Below are 12514 nucleotides of genomic sequence, written 5' to 3'. Positions count from 1 at the left end.
ACGTGGGAACTTGTTTCACAGCCTAAAGGAGTGATGACAATTGGATGTCGATGGGTGTCACGGTGAAACTCAAACCGTATGGAAGTATTGAAAGATATAAAGCTCGGCTAATTGCAAAGGGATATACGTAAAGGTATGGGATAGACTATCAAGATACTTTTGCACCAGTAGCTAAGATCAATACAATTCGTATTCTTATATCAATAGCAACAAATCGGGACTGGACTCTGCAACAATTTGATGCTAAAAATGTCTTTCTCAATGGAGATTTAGAAGAAGAAGTCTACATGGAGCTACCACCCGAAATCAAAATTGGTTCTTTATGTCAAGGTGATGTCTATAAATTGAAGAAGTCATTGTACAAGCTGAAACAATCACCTAGATCATGGTTTGGGAGATTCTCGGCTACAATGAAGGAGTTTGGCTATAAGCAAAGTAATTCAGATCATACTTTGTTTATAAAACATAAAGGAGGAAAAGTAACGGCTTTAATTGTATATGTTGATGATATGGTCTTGACAGGAGATGACTCATGTGAAGCGCAAGCTTTACAGGAGTATTTAGCCACTAAATTCGAAATAAAGGATCTCGAGCAACTTAAATATTTTTTGGTAATTGAGGTGGCAAGATCGAAACATGGAGTCTTCCTTTCACAACAAAAATATGTGTTGGATCTTTTAGCCGAAACTGGAATGCTTGATTGTAAACCAGTAGAGACGCCCATAGAAAAGAATCATAAGCTCAGAATTCTCCCAGATCAAATCCCAACAGATAAAGGGCGTTATCAGCGATTAGTTGGAAGATTAATCTACCTATCATACACAAGATCTGATGTAGCATATGCATTGAGCGTTGTGAGTCAGTTGATGCATGAAGCAAGTGAAGAACATATGGAAACGGTCTATTGGATTTTGAGATACTTAAAGAGTGCTCTAGGAAAAAGGTTTGTTATTCACAAAAAAGGGTGTCTGAACATTGAAGGATACACAGATTCTGATTCGGCAAGAGATCAGACAACCAGAAGATCCACGTCTGGTTACTTTACTTTTGTGGAGGGTAATTTTGTCACGTGGAGAAGTAACAGATAGAAGGTAGTATCAAGATCAAGTGCTGAAGCTAAATTTTGCGGCATGGCTCATGGTGTATGCGAATTGTTATAGAGACAAAATATACTGATAGACTTAAGTATTGAATATGCTAAATCTATGAATCTCCATCATGATAGTAAGGCAGCCATCGAGATTGCAAAAAAATCCTGTTCAACATGATCGCACTAAACATGTTGCAGTTGATCGTCATTTCATTAAGGAAAACCTCGATGCGGAGATTATACAATTTCCTTTTATTCCATCCGAGAGTCAACTGGCTGATATGCTCACAAAAGGAGTATCAGGGAAAGTATTTCATGGTATAATTGACATAATGAGTATGATCGACATTTATGCACCAACTTGAGGGAGAGTGTTGAAATGAGCTATAAATTTTATAATTTGTTATCGTAATTATAGGAAACGATTTATTTTTTATTCTATGATCTAAATTAGATCTTAATTAGGTTCTAAATGTATTATTAAAAGCCTCCATTAGGAGAAGAAAGATCAATCATCGAAAAAATATTATTTGAAACACTTTTGTGTGTCTCGATTTTAAAATTAATATAAATGTAGCTACAAAAATGCTCTTTCTTTTTCCAATTTAATTTGTTAGAAAATAGTTTCCTCTTTCCGATTAGTTTGTGCTTTGCAAATTGCAACGATCCTATTGCATTCCCCCTCATGCACGTGAATGAACGTGCGTGGCGAAACGATGTATGTGATGGTTGTCGATCGAGTGGAGAAGTGGAAAAGATCAGGATGGACTCGGATTTGTAAATCTATTGATTGGAAACTTCTATTGAGGGATTATACTTATCTGTGATTGTTTGTTTGCCGTTCATCATAAAAAATAAAAAAATTGAAAGGTGTTCCTGTGACAGGCGTACTTGTTGGAAAACAAATCCGTTAGATAACGCATTCAAATTGTCCTTCACCCGTTTCATTCCGCCCCGAATCTTATTTTGTCCAGTTGCCAGATTCAGAGAGCCTCTCGATCGATGGATGCTCGAGATGATACACTCTCGGAGTCCTGCCGCCTCCACTAAGCCTGTCCAAGGAGGGCCCCTTCCAAAGGAGTCAGAGACAGGGTGAAAGAGTCAAAAGCAGGGAGCGCGACGCCCGTGTCTGGCGCCACCACCCTCCACAGGTCACACAGCCTGTCCCTTCTTTCGACCCTAACTAGAAAGAATTTCTTTTTTTAAAAGAAAAAAGGTGTGAGAGGAGTGGACCCGGTCGTACCTCATCCTGCGGCTTCCTTTCGCGTTACGTACGCTATTCACTCGCCATTCCCGCTTTATTTTCTTTTTTATCTCATCATTTATTTGTCAATTATCAACAACCGGTTCAGAGCCCCGACTCCGGCCCACCGTCTCCCCTTTTTCTTTTCTCCCTCTCCCTCTCCCTCTCCTCCTATTTATTCCTTTAAGAGTCAACCCTTCTGGCCAAACGAGAGCCAAACTATGAGCTTCTGCAAATCTTTTCAGACCCTTTTCGGCCTCTCCGACGTCGACGACCGCCGGCATTTCTCTCTTCCCTCCCCCGGTGGTCTCTGCCTCATCGCCCGTAAGTTTCAAAAACCAGCCAACGTCGTCGAGTCCTCTGCCGTCGGAAAAAACTCTGGAGACAAGGAGGACGACGCTCTCACTTTTGATGATGAAGGTGGCCGCGACGGCGACGGTGATGGATTCTTGACTTGTACGGAGACGCTAGGGTCTGAGAGCTCCGACGAGAGAGTAGCTACGCGTGAAGGGATCGACGAGAGGGGAGTCGTGGCAGTTAGAGAAGATCAGATGGATCGAGAGAGATGGATACGGAAATCGAGATTGCAGTCGAGGAAGATGGAGACGAAGTTTCCCCCGCCGTTGCCTGGATTGGATCCGAAAGGGCGGTCGAGGTCTTTCCTGAAGGCGGACAGAAAGGACGGAAGGGTCCTGCTGACGGAGGTGCGGATCGAACGTCCGGAGGTTTTCTGCGCTAAACGAGAGGGCGGACGCCTCAGATTACAGGTCGTGAAATCCACGCAACGAATAGAAGAAGAAAACGAAGACGAACACAAGGAGGAAGAGAATAAAGAAGAAAAGAGAGAAGCAGAGCGAAGAGAAGAAGAAGAAGAGCACTGCGGGAAGTGGGAGTTTCACTTCCAGAGATGTCATCATCTCGGCAACCATTTCTCTTCTATCTGGATTTCACGTTGCGTGACTACCTCGTGAGTGAGAACGGACGGCGTCACGCTTCACAACCGGCGGCGCCGGCAAAGGCAGGGGCAGTTCTGGAAATTCATGATTGTCCGACGAAAAACAGACAAAGATCTGATTTGGGCGATGAGAAGTAGGGCGTGTTTTACGCTTTTACGCCCCAATATTAGAAGGTTGAATTCGGCGGAAAGAGGGAGGGGCCCGCAACTGACGTCATTATAGAGAGTCTATAATTACAAAGGCTGCCATCGGCGGGCAAGGGCAACCGAAAAAGAAGGAAAGCGACTTGTGCAAAACAAAAGATAAAAGCGGGGAGTCCATCGTCATTTTTGTTTAAAATAAATATCTATATTAGATGATTAGGTGATGAGGTCTGTTGCGTTCCGGAAGGAAAAGCTGTGGACGCGTGTGGACTCCTTTTCTGCTCAAGCCGGTCACAATATGGGCCTCTTACATTTGTAAAGATTCTTTGTAACTGTCACAAAAAAAAAAAAAAGATTGTGAATCTAATCCAAACTTAGGTGTATTTGATTTTTAATTTAATGATCAAATTTGAATTTAAATGACTTACAATTTGGTTTCTTTTTATTCTTCAATTATTCATTATCTCATGCATTCATGTTCATAATAGTTTTTAAAAATTTTCTTCAATTTTTATTATTAAAATAAAAATAATGGAATTGGTGTAAATAAAACAAAAGTAATATAATGCCATAGCTTGATGTTCTTCTCTATGTCCTCTCGGTCTACAATGATATAGTCTACCCTATTGTCAAAGGTAGTAGATATATCCATGGGGGCTTGAGAGTCAACTATCCTCTTCCCAGTGAATCTGGGGTCACGATCACTGATGATCGTTGTGGGCATGCCCCAGTACTTCACCACATGTGTCATTAATGCCCTAGCTGGTTCGTATGTCGTACAATCACTTGGCACCTACCATATTTAGTAAATCTATCTACCACCACCATGATAAACACTAACCCATCTTTCTTATGTAATCCAGAGATGAAGTCCATTGAAACAGACTCCCACGACCGATTTGGACTAGGTAAGGGTTGTAGCAAACCCCTAGGCTTGTGTTGTTCGATCTTCTCTTGTTGACAGATAAGACACGTGCACACAAACTCCTCCACATCATTCTCCATATCCGACCAATAATATTGGTCAGACAACAAGGCCAATTTCCTTCTTTGACCTGGATGTCCGGCCTACAAGGTATCATAACATTCCCTCAAGAGGTCATGTCGTAGGTTATCGTACTTAGGCACATAAAGTCGATTACCTTTGGTCTTGAGCAATCTGTCGTCAAGCCAAAATCTTCTCGTCTCGCCCAAGGCTGCAGCTTGCACAATGTTGTAAGCTTGGGCGTCTTGGCGAAGTCCAGTGCGAATCCTGTCTAACAACGAAACACTAACCTGTGTAATTGTTACTAAGGCTCGTAATCGCAAAGTCGCATTTTCTGTTTCTGCGCCAAGATGGTCTTCCATGCGCGTGCGGGCCTTGTACAAAGTGCATGTCTTCTGTGCTTACGTACGCGCCGCACACCTCTTCATGTTCTGCTGCTACCGCACCACGCGTGGTGCGCGTGAAGCAAGTGCCGGTTGTTGCTATATGCGGGGTTGTCGCCACTCAAATGCAAGATGCCATGCGCGTTTCCTCCTTAGCCGCGTGCGAGCATGTTGCTCTAGTTTGTTGCGCCATGCACGTTTGCACTCTTGCAAGCGGTTGTTGCGCCATTTGCATTTGAGCCTGGTTGTTGGTTACCGCGCAAGTTGGAAGGGTTACTGCGTGCGCCAGGACCGCACTTGCTGGTGCTAGCTGCTCCATGTGCCCCAAGCTCCGGTTGGTCTCTTCCTCGTAAGAGTTAGGTGCATCCACCTTTCTGCTTAGCGCGTCTGTAGAACCATTAGCCTTCCCCGCCTTATACATTATCTGAAAGTCAAACTTAGAAACAATACAAGGATTTTGCTCATCCATAATCCCCACTACCCCAACATGTGGCATTACAAAAGTCTTACAAATCGTGAAAAACTCAATTCCAAAAATCACATTAAAATCATCCATGTCAACAATAGTAAAATTCAGAAACCTAACCCACTTGCCTATCTCCACTGGGACGTTCTTGGCAATGCCTTGGACTTCACGAGAAGCAAAATTTACAACTTTCATTTTGCTCTCATCTTTCTCTCTTCGTATCTTTAGGTGTCTAACCTCTTCATCCGAAAGGAAGTTGTGGGTGGCGCTAGTGTTCACCATTGCTCTAACAGTACGTCCAACAAGTATTAGAGAGATAAAAAGAAGTTCTCTTAAGGGTCATACTGAAAGTGGAGCACCCTTCTTCTCCTTTGGGTGGACAACAACATTGAAAAGTGTTAGGGAACCCATCCTACACTCAATTCCTCCATTGTTCACCTCAGTTTGAGCAGCATTGAGGAGCTTCTTTTTAGGACAATCTCTCGCATAGTGCTCTCCCTCATATATGAAACAATGAACCTTCTTTTTCTGTTTGTCCCCTCTTTTCTTCTCTTCCGGCCTAGCCTTGGCGCCCTTTGCCCATGACTTCTTCTCCCCTTTCTCCTTCTTCTTAAAATTCGTTTTACCATTGTTATTTCCTTAGATACTTTGTTAGTCGAATCATTCTTTTTCTCATATTTGGTTAACTTTTCAGCAGTAGATAAAGTTGAAGCTAATGTCTTTACTTCCCATCTTCTCAATTCTTGCTCAACCCATGGACGTAAGCCAGCAATAAAGGAAAAGAGACGATCTTCATCTGCATATTGGAGATACAAAGCATAAGGGAAGTGAAGGATTGTACATAGTCTCTAATGGTGCCTTCCTTCCTTGCTTAGTACTCAATATCTTCAGGAAAGAACTGCCTCCGCAGCTCCCTCTTGAAATCATCCCAAGTGTGGATGGGGTCCTCTCCCTCTTGCTCATCTCCCATGCATCTTCTCCACCAGAGAATAACATCATCAGATAAGAACATGACAATAGTACTAACCTTAGCTTGTTCGTCCAACAGCTTGCTTGCATGAAAATATTGCTCCACTTGCCATAGAAAATTAGTTATGACCTTTGGATCTCTTTTGCCGATAAAAGACTTAGGTTCAGGTACCTTTATCTTGGCGTTCCCTTGGGTGTTGCCTACATTTGCAAGAGCACGTTTATGGACAGAGATCATCCATTCCTAGGGATGTTCATTTTCAAACACTTATGTTTTGAATGGATTTTTAAAATTCAGTCTAATTATTTAATTTTTTTTTAAAGACTTGCGACTCCTTAAGATAGTCTGGGAGGAGTTTTCTCAATTAAAAAGCTCAAAATCTTTGTAACGTTTAAGGATATAAAAAGAATGAAAAATTAACAGATACAACATTGTCATAAAACATTGGGATACAATCTAAGCTACCAAATGGTAGCTGATGGAGTACATTTGACACCACAAGAAAACTCACTTTTAGAACATAGTAATTCATAAATATTCTTAAAAGAGGGAAACAATGACTCTATGGAGTGTAATGAAAGAGGTCCCAATATTTTATGTCACCCGAGACCCTTTACATGTGAACTTGCCGCAACAGTGAATGTTGGGTTGTCTAAGAAGTAAAGACCTCCTTGCCCATGGTCTCCACCAATCATCTGTTTAGTCTATAAATGTTGGAAAATATAACGAGTTGGATAAAAATCTTATGAAACAATGAAACTTCTTGATAGTCTGAGTAATAGATAGTAAACTCAATGGAAATTGAGGAACAAAAAAAACATCATTTAAGTGAAATTAAGGTGTATGGGAAGTAGATCTCATGCTTTGTACCTTAGTTTGAGATCTATCTGCTACAAAGACAAACCTATCGTTGGGATAAGGAGATTGTAAATACAAGATATCAATATTACTAGTCAAATATTAGGAGGCCCTAGAGTCAATGATCCAAAGAGATGAGGATGGAGAAGAATAAAAAATCATACATGTGACAGTATCCTCGTAATTTTCAACATGTCTCAACAGACCATAGTTTGATTTTCCGTTCTATGGGAACCATGACTAGTTCCGCCACCTCTTCCTGAAGGCCGTAATGTGGTGACGCTCGGATATGGCCGGTAGAGAAGAGATTAGCCGCTTCAGACCTCCTTTTCTGTTTGCGGCACACCTCACGATGGAACATTATCTCTTCCTTGTCGTCGGAGTTGATTATTACTCGTATTTCCATACGACACGCAGGACAGCTGGTTTTTTAGAAGATTGCAGAGAATTCTCCACCATCCCAAAACAATGGCACCGCGACACCCCATTTGGAATATATTTACGTTGAGATATGTATTAAACCCATCGGACCATCCTTGGATGATAGTAGCCTATGTGGATGGGGAGGAACGATGTAAGATGATTTGCTAATTATTTTTATAATATTAATAATGCTATTATAAAAAGTCTAAAATTTTATTAAAAGTATAAAATTACAATATATGTATTAAATTATTATACTTTAATTTACAAACAATGATTTGTCGACTCACAATTATTTTAAAAAAAAGAGAGAAGAATTAACATTCATGCCAATTGTCCGTCCAATTTAGAGAAAAAAATGGGAGAAAAAAGACAAGCTAACATTGAGGGCTTACGTGGCATTAGAAAATGTGTCATCCTATAGGGAGGATGTGGTTTATCGAAGACGTGGTGGGTGACATAGCGTAAGATTCTTTAGGTGCTGATGTGGTTTGATGACATGGCACCACATAAGCACATAAGCGGTCAAAGTTTACATGTCACCTTTGACTATGCACTTGTACAGTTGACTTATTAAAATTGGTTATTTATACAATTAAGTTCAAAAGTTGGTTATTTGTATTATAATTTTTTTTTAAAATTCCCTAAATTTAATAATTGCTGAAGCACTTTTAACATTTCCAAGTATATTCCTTTCAAATTCCAATGAAAGAAAAACAATAACAATTACAAACAATCACCCTGAAAAGGGGAAAAAAATTACATCCAGAGGTGCGGTATGTTAACAGAGTAAGGAATGCAAATCGTTACAAGTTAGTCGTCCAAATCCCCCTTGATGTAGGGTTTCTTATTCTCACGAGCCTTCTCTTCTGTTTTTGTTTCCGCCGTCGCGCTTCTTCTTCCTCCTCTTTACTCACTTGGACGCTCACCCTCACTATGTGATGATCGGAGGTCCCCTTCGATGAAAGCACCGTGTAAGATCCTGGTACAAATTTGTAGGGAGAATCCGATGATGCGAGTATGTAATCGACCCGGGTACCATACTTGCACGTCCCCTGTACATCTGCCACCCATGACCGCAGAGCAAGAACCCGTTAGCATTCTGTCTTCTCTGTTTCAATTGTTTTTTTTTTTTTTTTTCTCATGACACTTCCTATTAACTGGTTCGGGTTTAAAGAAATTAGATCTGTTTATTGAATCCCCTACCTTGCCCTTTCACAATCATGACCACCGATTCGCATTCGCCTGCGAAGTCTTTTGCATCCACGTATCTCCTCTCCTTCAAGAACTTCATCACCTCCACCTTCGGAGTGGGTTTTCCAATTTCTTCGTAGTACTGAAAGAATCAAGACCAGCTTGTTTCGTTTCAGATATTTTGATCTCTTTCTTACCTAATGGGCAGTTCTTTGTTTCGTGATTAATTGTTAAAAAAGTTGAATAGACACGAGATGAGAAGCTTTACTTTGACAATGTCTGACCATCTCTCTGCAGAATAATCTGTTCCGTCGAGGGAATTGAGGCCGCCGGCAATAATGTGAGGCCCGTCATCGGACTGAATTATGGTATTAATCTGTTTCATTCGCCAGCTCTCATCTAGATGATCAAGATGGGTGCAGTGGAAATTCATCTCCCCAGAATGAGGCACATCAACAGTGACTTTCAACACGTTCCTGTGCCAAGGATTTCATAGCTCCATTGTCAACCCATAACTACATCCAGTGCTCTTAAAAAAAAAGTCTGCAAATGTATGTGATTTCGATTGTTTTGGACTCAGAAGGATAATTGCGGAAATTTGTACGGCACCGGGTTCAGGTTTTCGTTGAAACGAATAAAAGGGAAAAACAGAGTACCAGCAGGAACTGAAGCTAAATTGAGAACGGAAATTCGTAATGGTGCTGACATACGTTCCAAGAAACGAAGAACTATAGCAGCTGTTCAAATTGGTCAGGACATAGGGGAAGTCAATCTAAGCAAGAACGCAGACTGAAAACAGAAAGAAAAGCAAAATGAGGGAGGAATTGGGTAAGTGGGACATTTTTTGGTTCTGGGTCAGTAGAATTTTTTAAGGTAGTTCAAGAGGAACAATAAGAACAGTAAGGATTTCTTACCTGAAATCAGTATCATCAAAGATCTTCTGTGCTTTCCACCTCTTGATAGGCCATCGCGAAAGAACTGCGTTTCCGTACTCTGGCGCCCAGCTCTCTGCAAAAACGTATTTCATCCCCAAAGCATCAGCCAAATCAGACAGAGGCTTCATGCCTTTCTCTTCGTCAGCTTTCACGTCTTGCAATCCTAAAATATCTGCATCCACCTCTCTCAGAACTTCGAGAATCGTTCTGTTACTTCTCAAACTCTCGCCTTCTCTATAATTCAGGGCACGGGCTGGAGAGCTCACACTCCACATTGGCGCTTTTCCCTTTTGATTCCGTTCTTTAGATATTTCATTATCGGGGAGATTGATGGAGACGCGTAACTTCGATTTTGCAAAATTCTGCTGCTTGGTCAAGAACTCAGAACTGTGAGAATTCATAGCAGGAACTTGCTTGAGTATACTCTTAGGTCGATCATTCATCGACTTGCCCCTGATATCCAGCTCCTGTATTTCTCGCCTGCTCTCCTGAAAGATTTCTTCTTCATAACCCGAAAAGCTAGGCCTATCGACTTTGGGCACCGCAGGCGCCATGGAAAACATGGCGGCGTTAAAAGTAGCAATTCGAATCGGTTTCGACCCATCAGAGGGGGGGTCCATTCGGTTTTTGTCTTCTGCCTTCTGCTGCGGCTTCGGTTTTGGCCTACCAAATGTTCGTATTATGATCCTGGTCTTGACGGGGCGGCGGAGCGGCCACCGGAATCTCGAGTACAACCTCCGGAACTTGCGGTTAAGGACCCTGAACATGGCAGAGAAACGGCTACAGAAAAAATTGGATGAAATTCTGCTTTTTCTGAAGGAAGAGCACATGAAGAAATTTTGAGATGATTTTGGGGTCATCAGTGGGATTTTCTCGACATGGAAGATGAATTTGGATTAGTTTAGTTTATGTTTTAGTTGGAGACGAAGAAGAAACCAGTGATCAGACCAATGGTTGCAGTGACACTTGGCACAAGTGACCAACTGCTTTCCATTTTAAATAGTAATAGCACCCCAATCCATGCAAGTAGGATCTGGTTTGCTGCACGTCAACACTTGACACGTGGGCTAATGTTGAGAGTTTCCTTGAGTGGGCCCTCCTCCTCCTATGACCAGTTGGCCTCTGCCTCTCTTAACTACTTTAGGTTAATGATTTGACGTTGATTTGAATATTTTATAACGGTACTCTCTCTCTCTCTCTCTCTCATATTCTCAAACTTGCCCTTCTCTGCTCATCTCATCATACATTTCCTCTCTGATCGGAAATTAGAATTAGCATTTGCCCATAATTCAGAAACAAATTATTTACGATTTCAGGTTGGCTGATCCCCCTCGACCCAACTCAAATCTAGGATTTTAATGATGGATGTCTCATTTGAATGCCGTAGTGATGAAGCTGCACCAGCATGAACTTCAAGACATTAATGGCGGGTGCAGTTCCAGTACACATGTAATGTTTTACAATAGCAGAGACCATAAAGGGCAGTTTGGGTACGAAAGCAATAATTGTGCGATCATGGCCTGGTTAGTCTTTTTGGTTTTAATAGAAAGGGGAAGGGGAGAGAAGAGAGTAGGCGGCATCGAAAGGTTGACGAATGTGTTTCTTTAAAGGAATTAAGGACGTGTCTTATTTTCTGCTTTGCTTTGTTTATTGGAAAGAGAGTATGGACTTGGGAGGAGCTGGATTTTGCTGTGAAGAGGAAGGTGAGACGCAAAAGTGGCTGGACTCGCTGGGGACCCCTTGTGACTTCATCAAACACTTATATAAAAAACTTTTTTCTTTTCTGGGTTGAATCACTTGGAAGCATGTGGTTGTTGCTCTCTGCTCTCTCTCTCTCTCTCTCTTCATGCTCGTCAAGGCGAAGGAAATTTATGTCAAGTATGCAAAGGGGGGGAAGAAAGCCGAGAAAAAGGACCTGAAAATGGATAGGAGTGGTTGGGGAAAAGGGAGAAGAGTAGCAGCACTGAACTGCAACTTGATCCCTTTTTTTATGGGAACTTTATTCTTTTATTATTGGTGGCTGCAACTTTTCCTCTCATGAAATTCCTATCTTCTTTTAGTCATTGTGCTATACAGGGCATCTTCTTCTCGGTGCCAGCCATGCCAGATCCCAAAACTCAGTAGAAAAAGAAGCAGTTTGATATGGGTTCGGATAAAATAATGCTGTAGAATCGATTCGGCGTCCTCGTCTTTTCAGTGTCTTAGGTATGTTGAATCTATACAAGCTTTAAAAGGATCTTTCTTCACTGTATTTATCTTGGAAGATTAATTATAAAAGCAAAAGTTCTGATTATACAAAAAAGAACTGTAGATCTGTTTCTCGGATAAAAATATCAGATTTTCATTCATGGGAGTAGTACCTTTTGTTTCTTTCTCCGCTCCTTTGCCTCCCACGCAGTGCAGATATGTTCCTGCCTATCCAGGAGCTGGAAATTTATCTGCATTTAAACTGAAATAATCAGCAAGGGCAAATATGATCATTAACCAAACCCAGTCGACATTGACCCCTTGAGAGTTCCCACTACCGGAAAGCACGAAGCTACCTGGAGGGAACGATCGGGTGCTAGCTCTTTATTTCTTCACTTCACTTCACTTTTTTCTCATCTTTTCCCTTTAGTTCTTTATTCCAACTTCCCATCCACATATTCCTCTTATCGTCTTCATCCTTTTTTATCTTGCTTCTTACCAAACTTGAGTACATCTTGATTGAAGAAAACAGTTTCATCTACTTTTAAAGGAGTTTAATTCCTTCCCTGATACTCATCCAAGATACTCTACATCTGGCTACTACTGCAACTTCCTGTTCAACCAAATGCTTTATTTCTCTGCAAATTAACTAGAAGAATTTCAGGCTTTGATAACGGCTGA

At 41.4% G+C, this 12514-nt stretch overlaps 2 protein-coding genes across 2 annotated transcripts; one reads left to right on the top strand and one right to left on the bottom strand.

The window, feature by feature from the left end:
- The first annotated feature begins 2554 nt into the window (after positions 1-2554).
- On the top strand, positions 2555-3304 carry LOC137957150 (protein FANTASTIC FOUR 1-like). Its single transcript, XM_068804882.1, has one exon. The coding sequence runs from the start codon at positions 2555-2557 to the stop codon at positions 3302-3304; it is 750 nt and encodes a 249-aa protein (XP_068660983.1).
- A 4948-nt stretch (positions 3305-8252) lies between these two features.
- On the bottom strand, positions 8253-10579 carry LOC137957041 (uncharacterized). Its single transcript, XM_068804743.1, has 4 exons — positions 9626-10579; positions 8980-9187; positions 8724-8853; positions 8253-8580 (listed from the first exon to the last, which is right to left on the bottom strand). The coding sequence occupies exons 1-4, from the start codon at positions 10504-10506 to the stop codon at positions 8324-8326; spliced, it is 1476 nt and encodes a 491-aa protein (XP_068660844.1). The 5' UTR covers positions 10507-10579; the 3' UTR covers positions 8253-8323.
- Between the last annotated feature and the right edge of the window lie 1935 nt (positions 10580-12514).

The sequence above is a fragment of the Aristolochia californica genome, unplaced genomic scaffold (genome assembly GCF_029961685.1).
Source record: "Aristolochia californica isolate CCGP_79_NKW_82.1479 unplaced genomic scaffold, dmAriCali1.0.hap1 SCAF_2, whole genome shotgun sequence".
In the NCBI taxonomy this organism is placed as follows: domain Eukaryota; kingdom Viridiplantae; phylum Streptophyta; class Magnoliopsida; order Piperales; family Aristolochiaceae; genus Aristolochia; species Aristolochia californica.
Note: the sequence above shows the minus strand (reverse complement) of the source record. Positions and strands in the feature narration are given on the sequence as shown.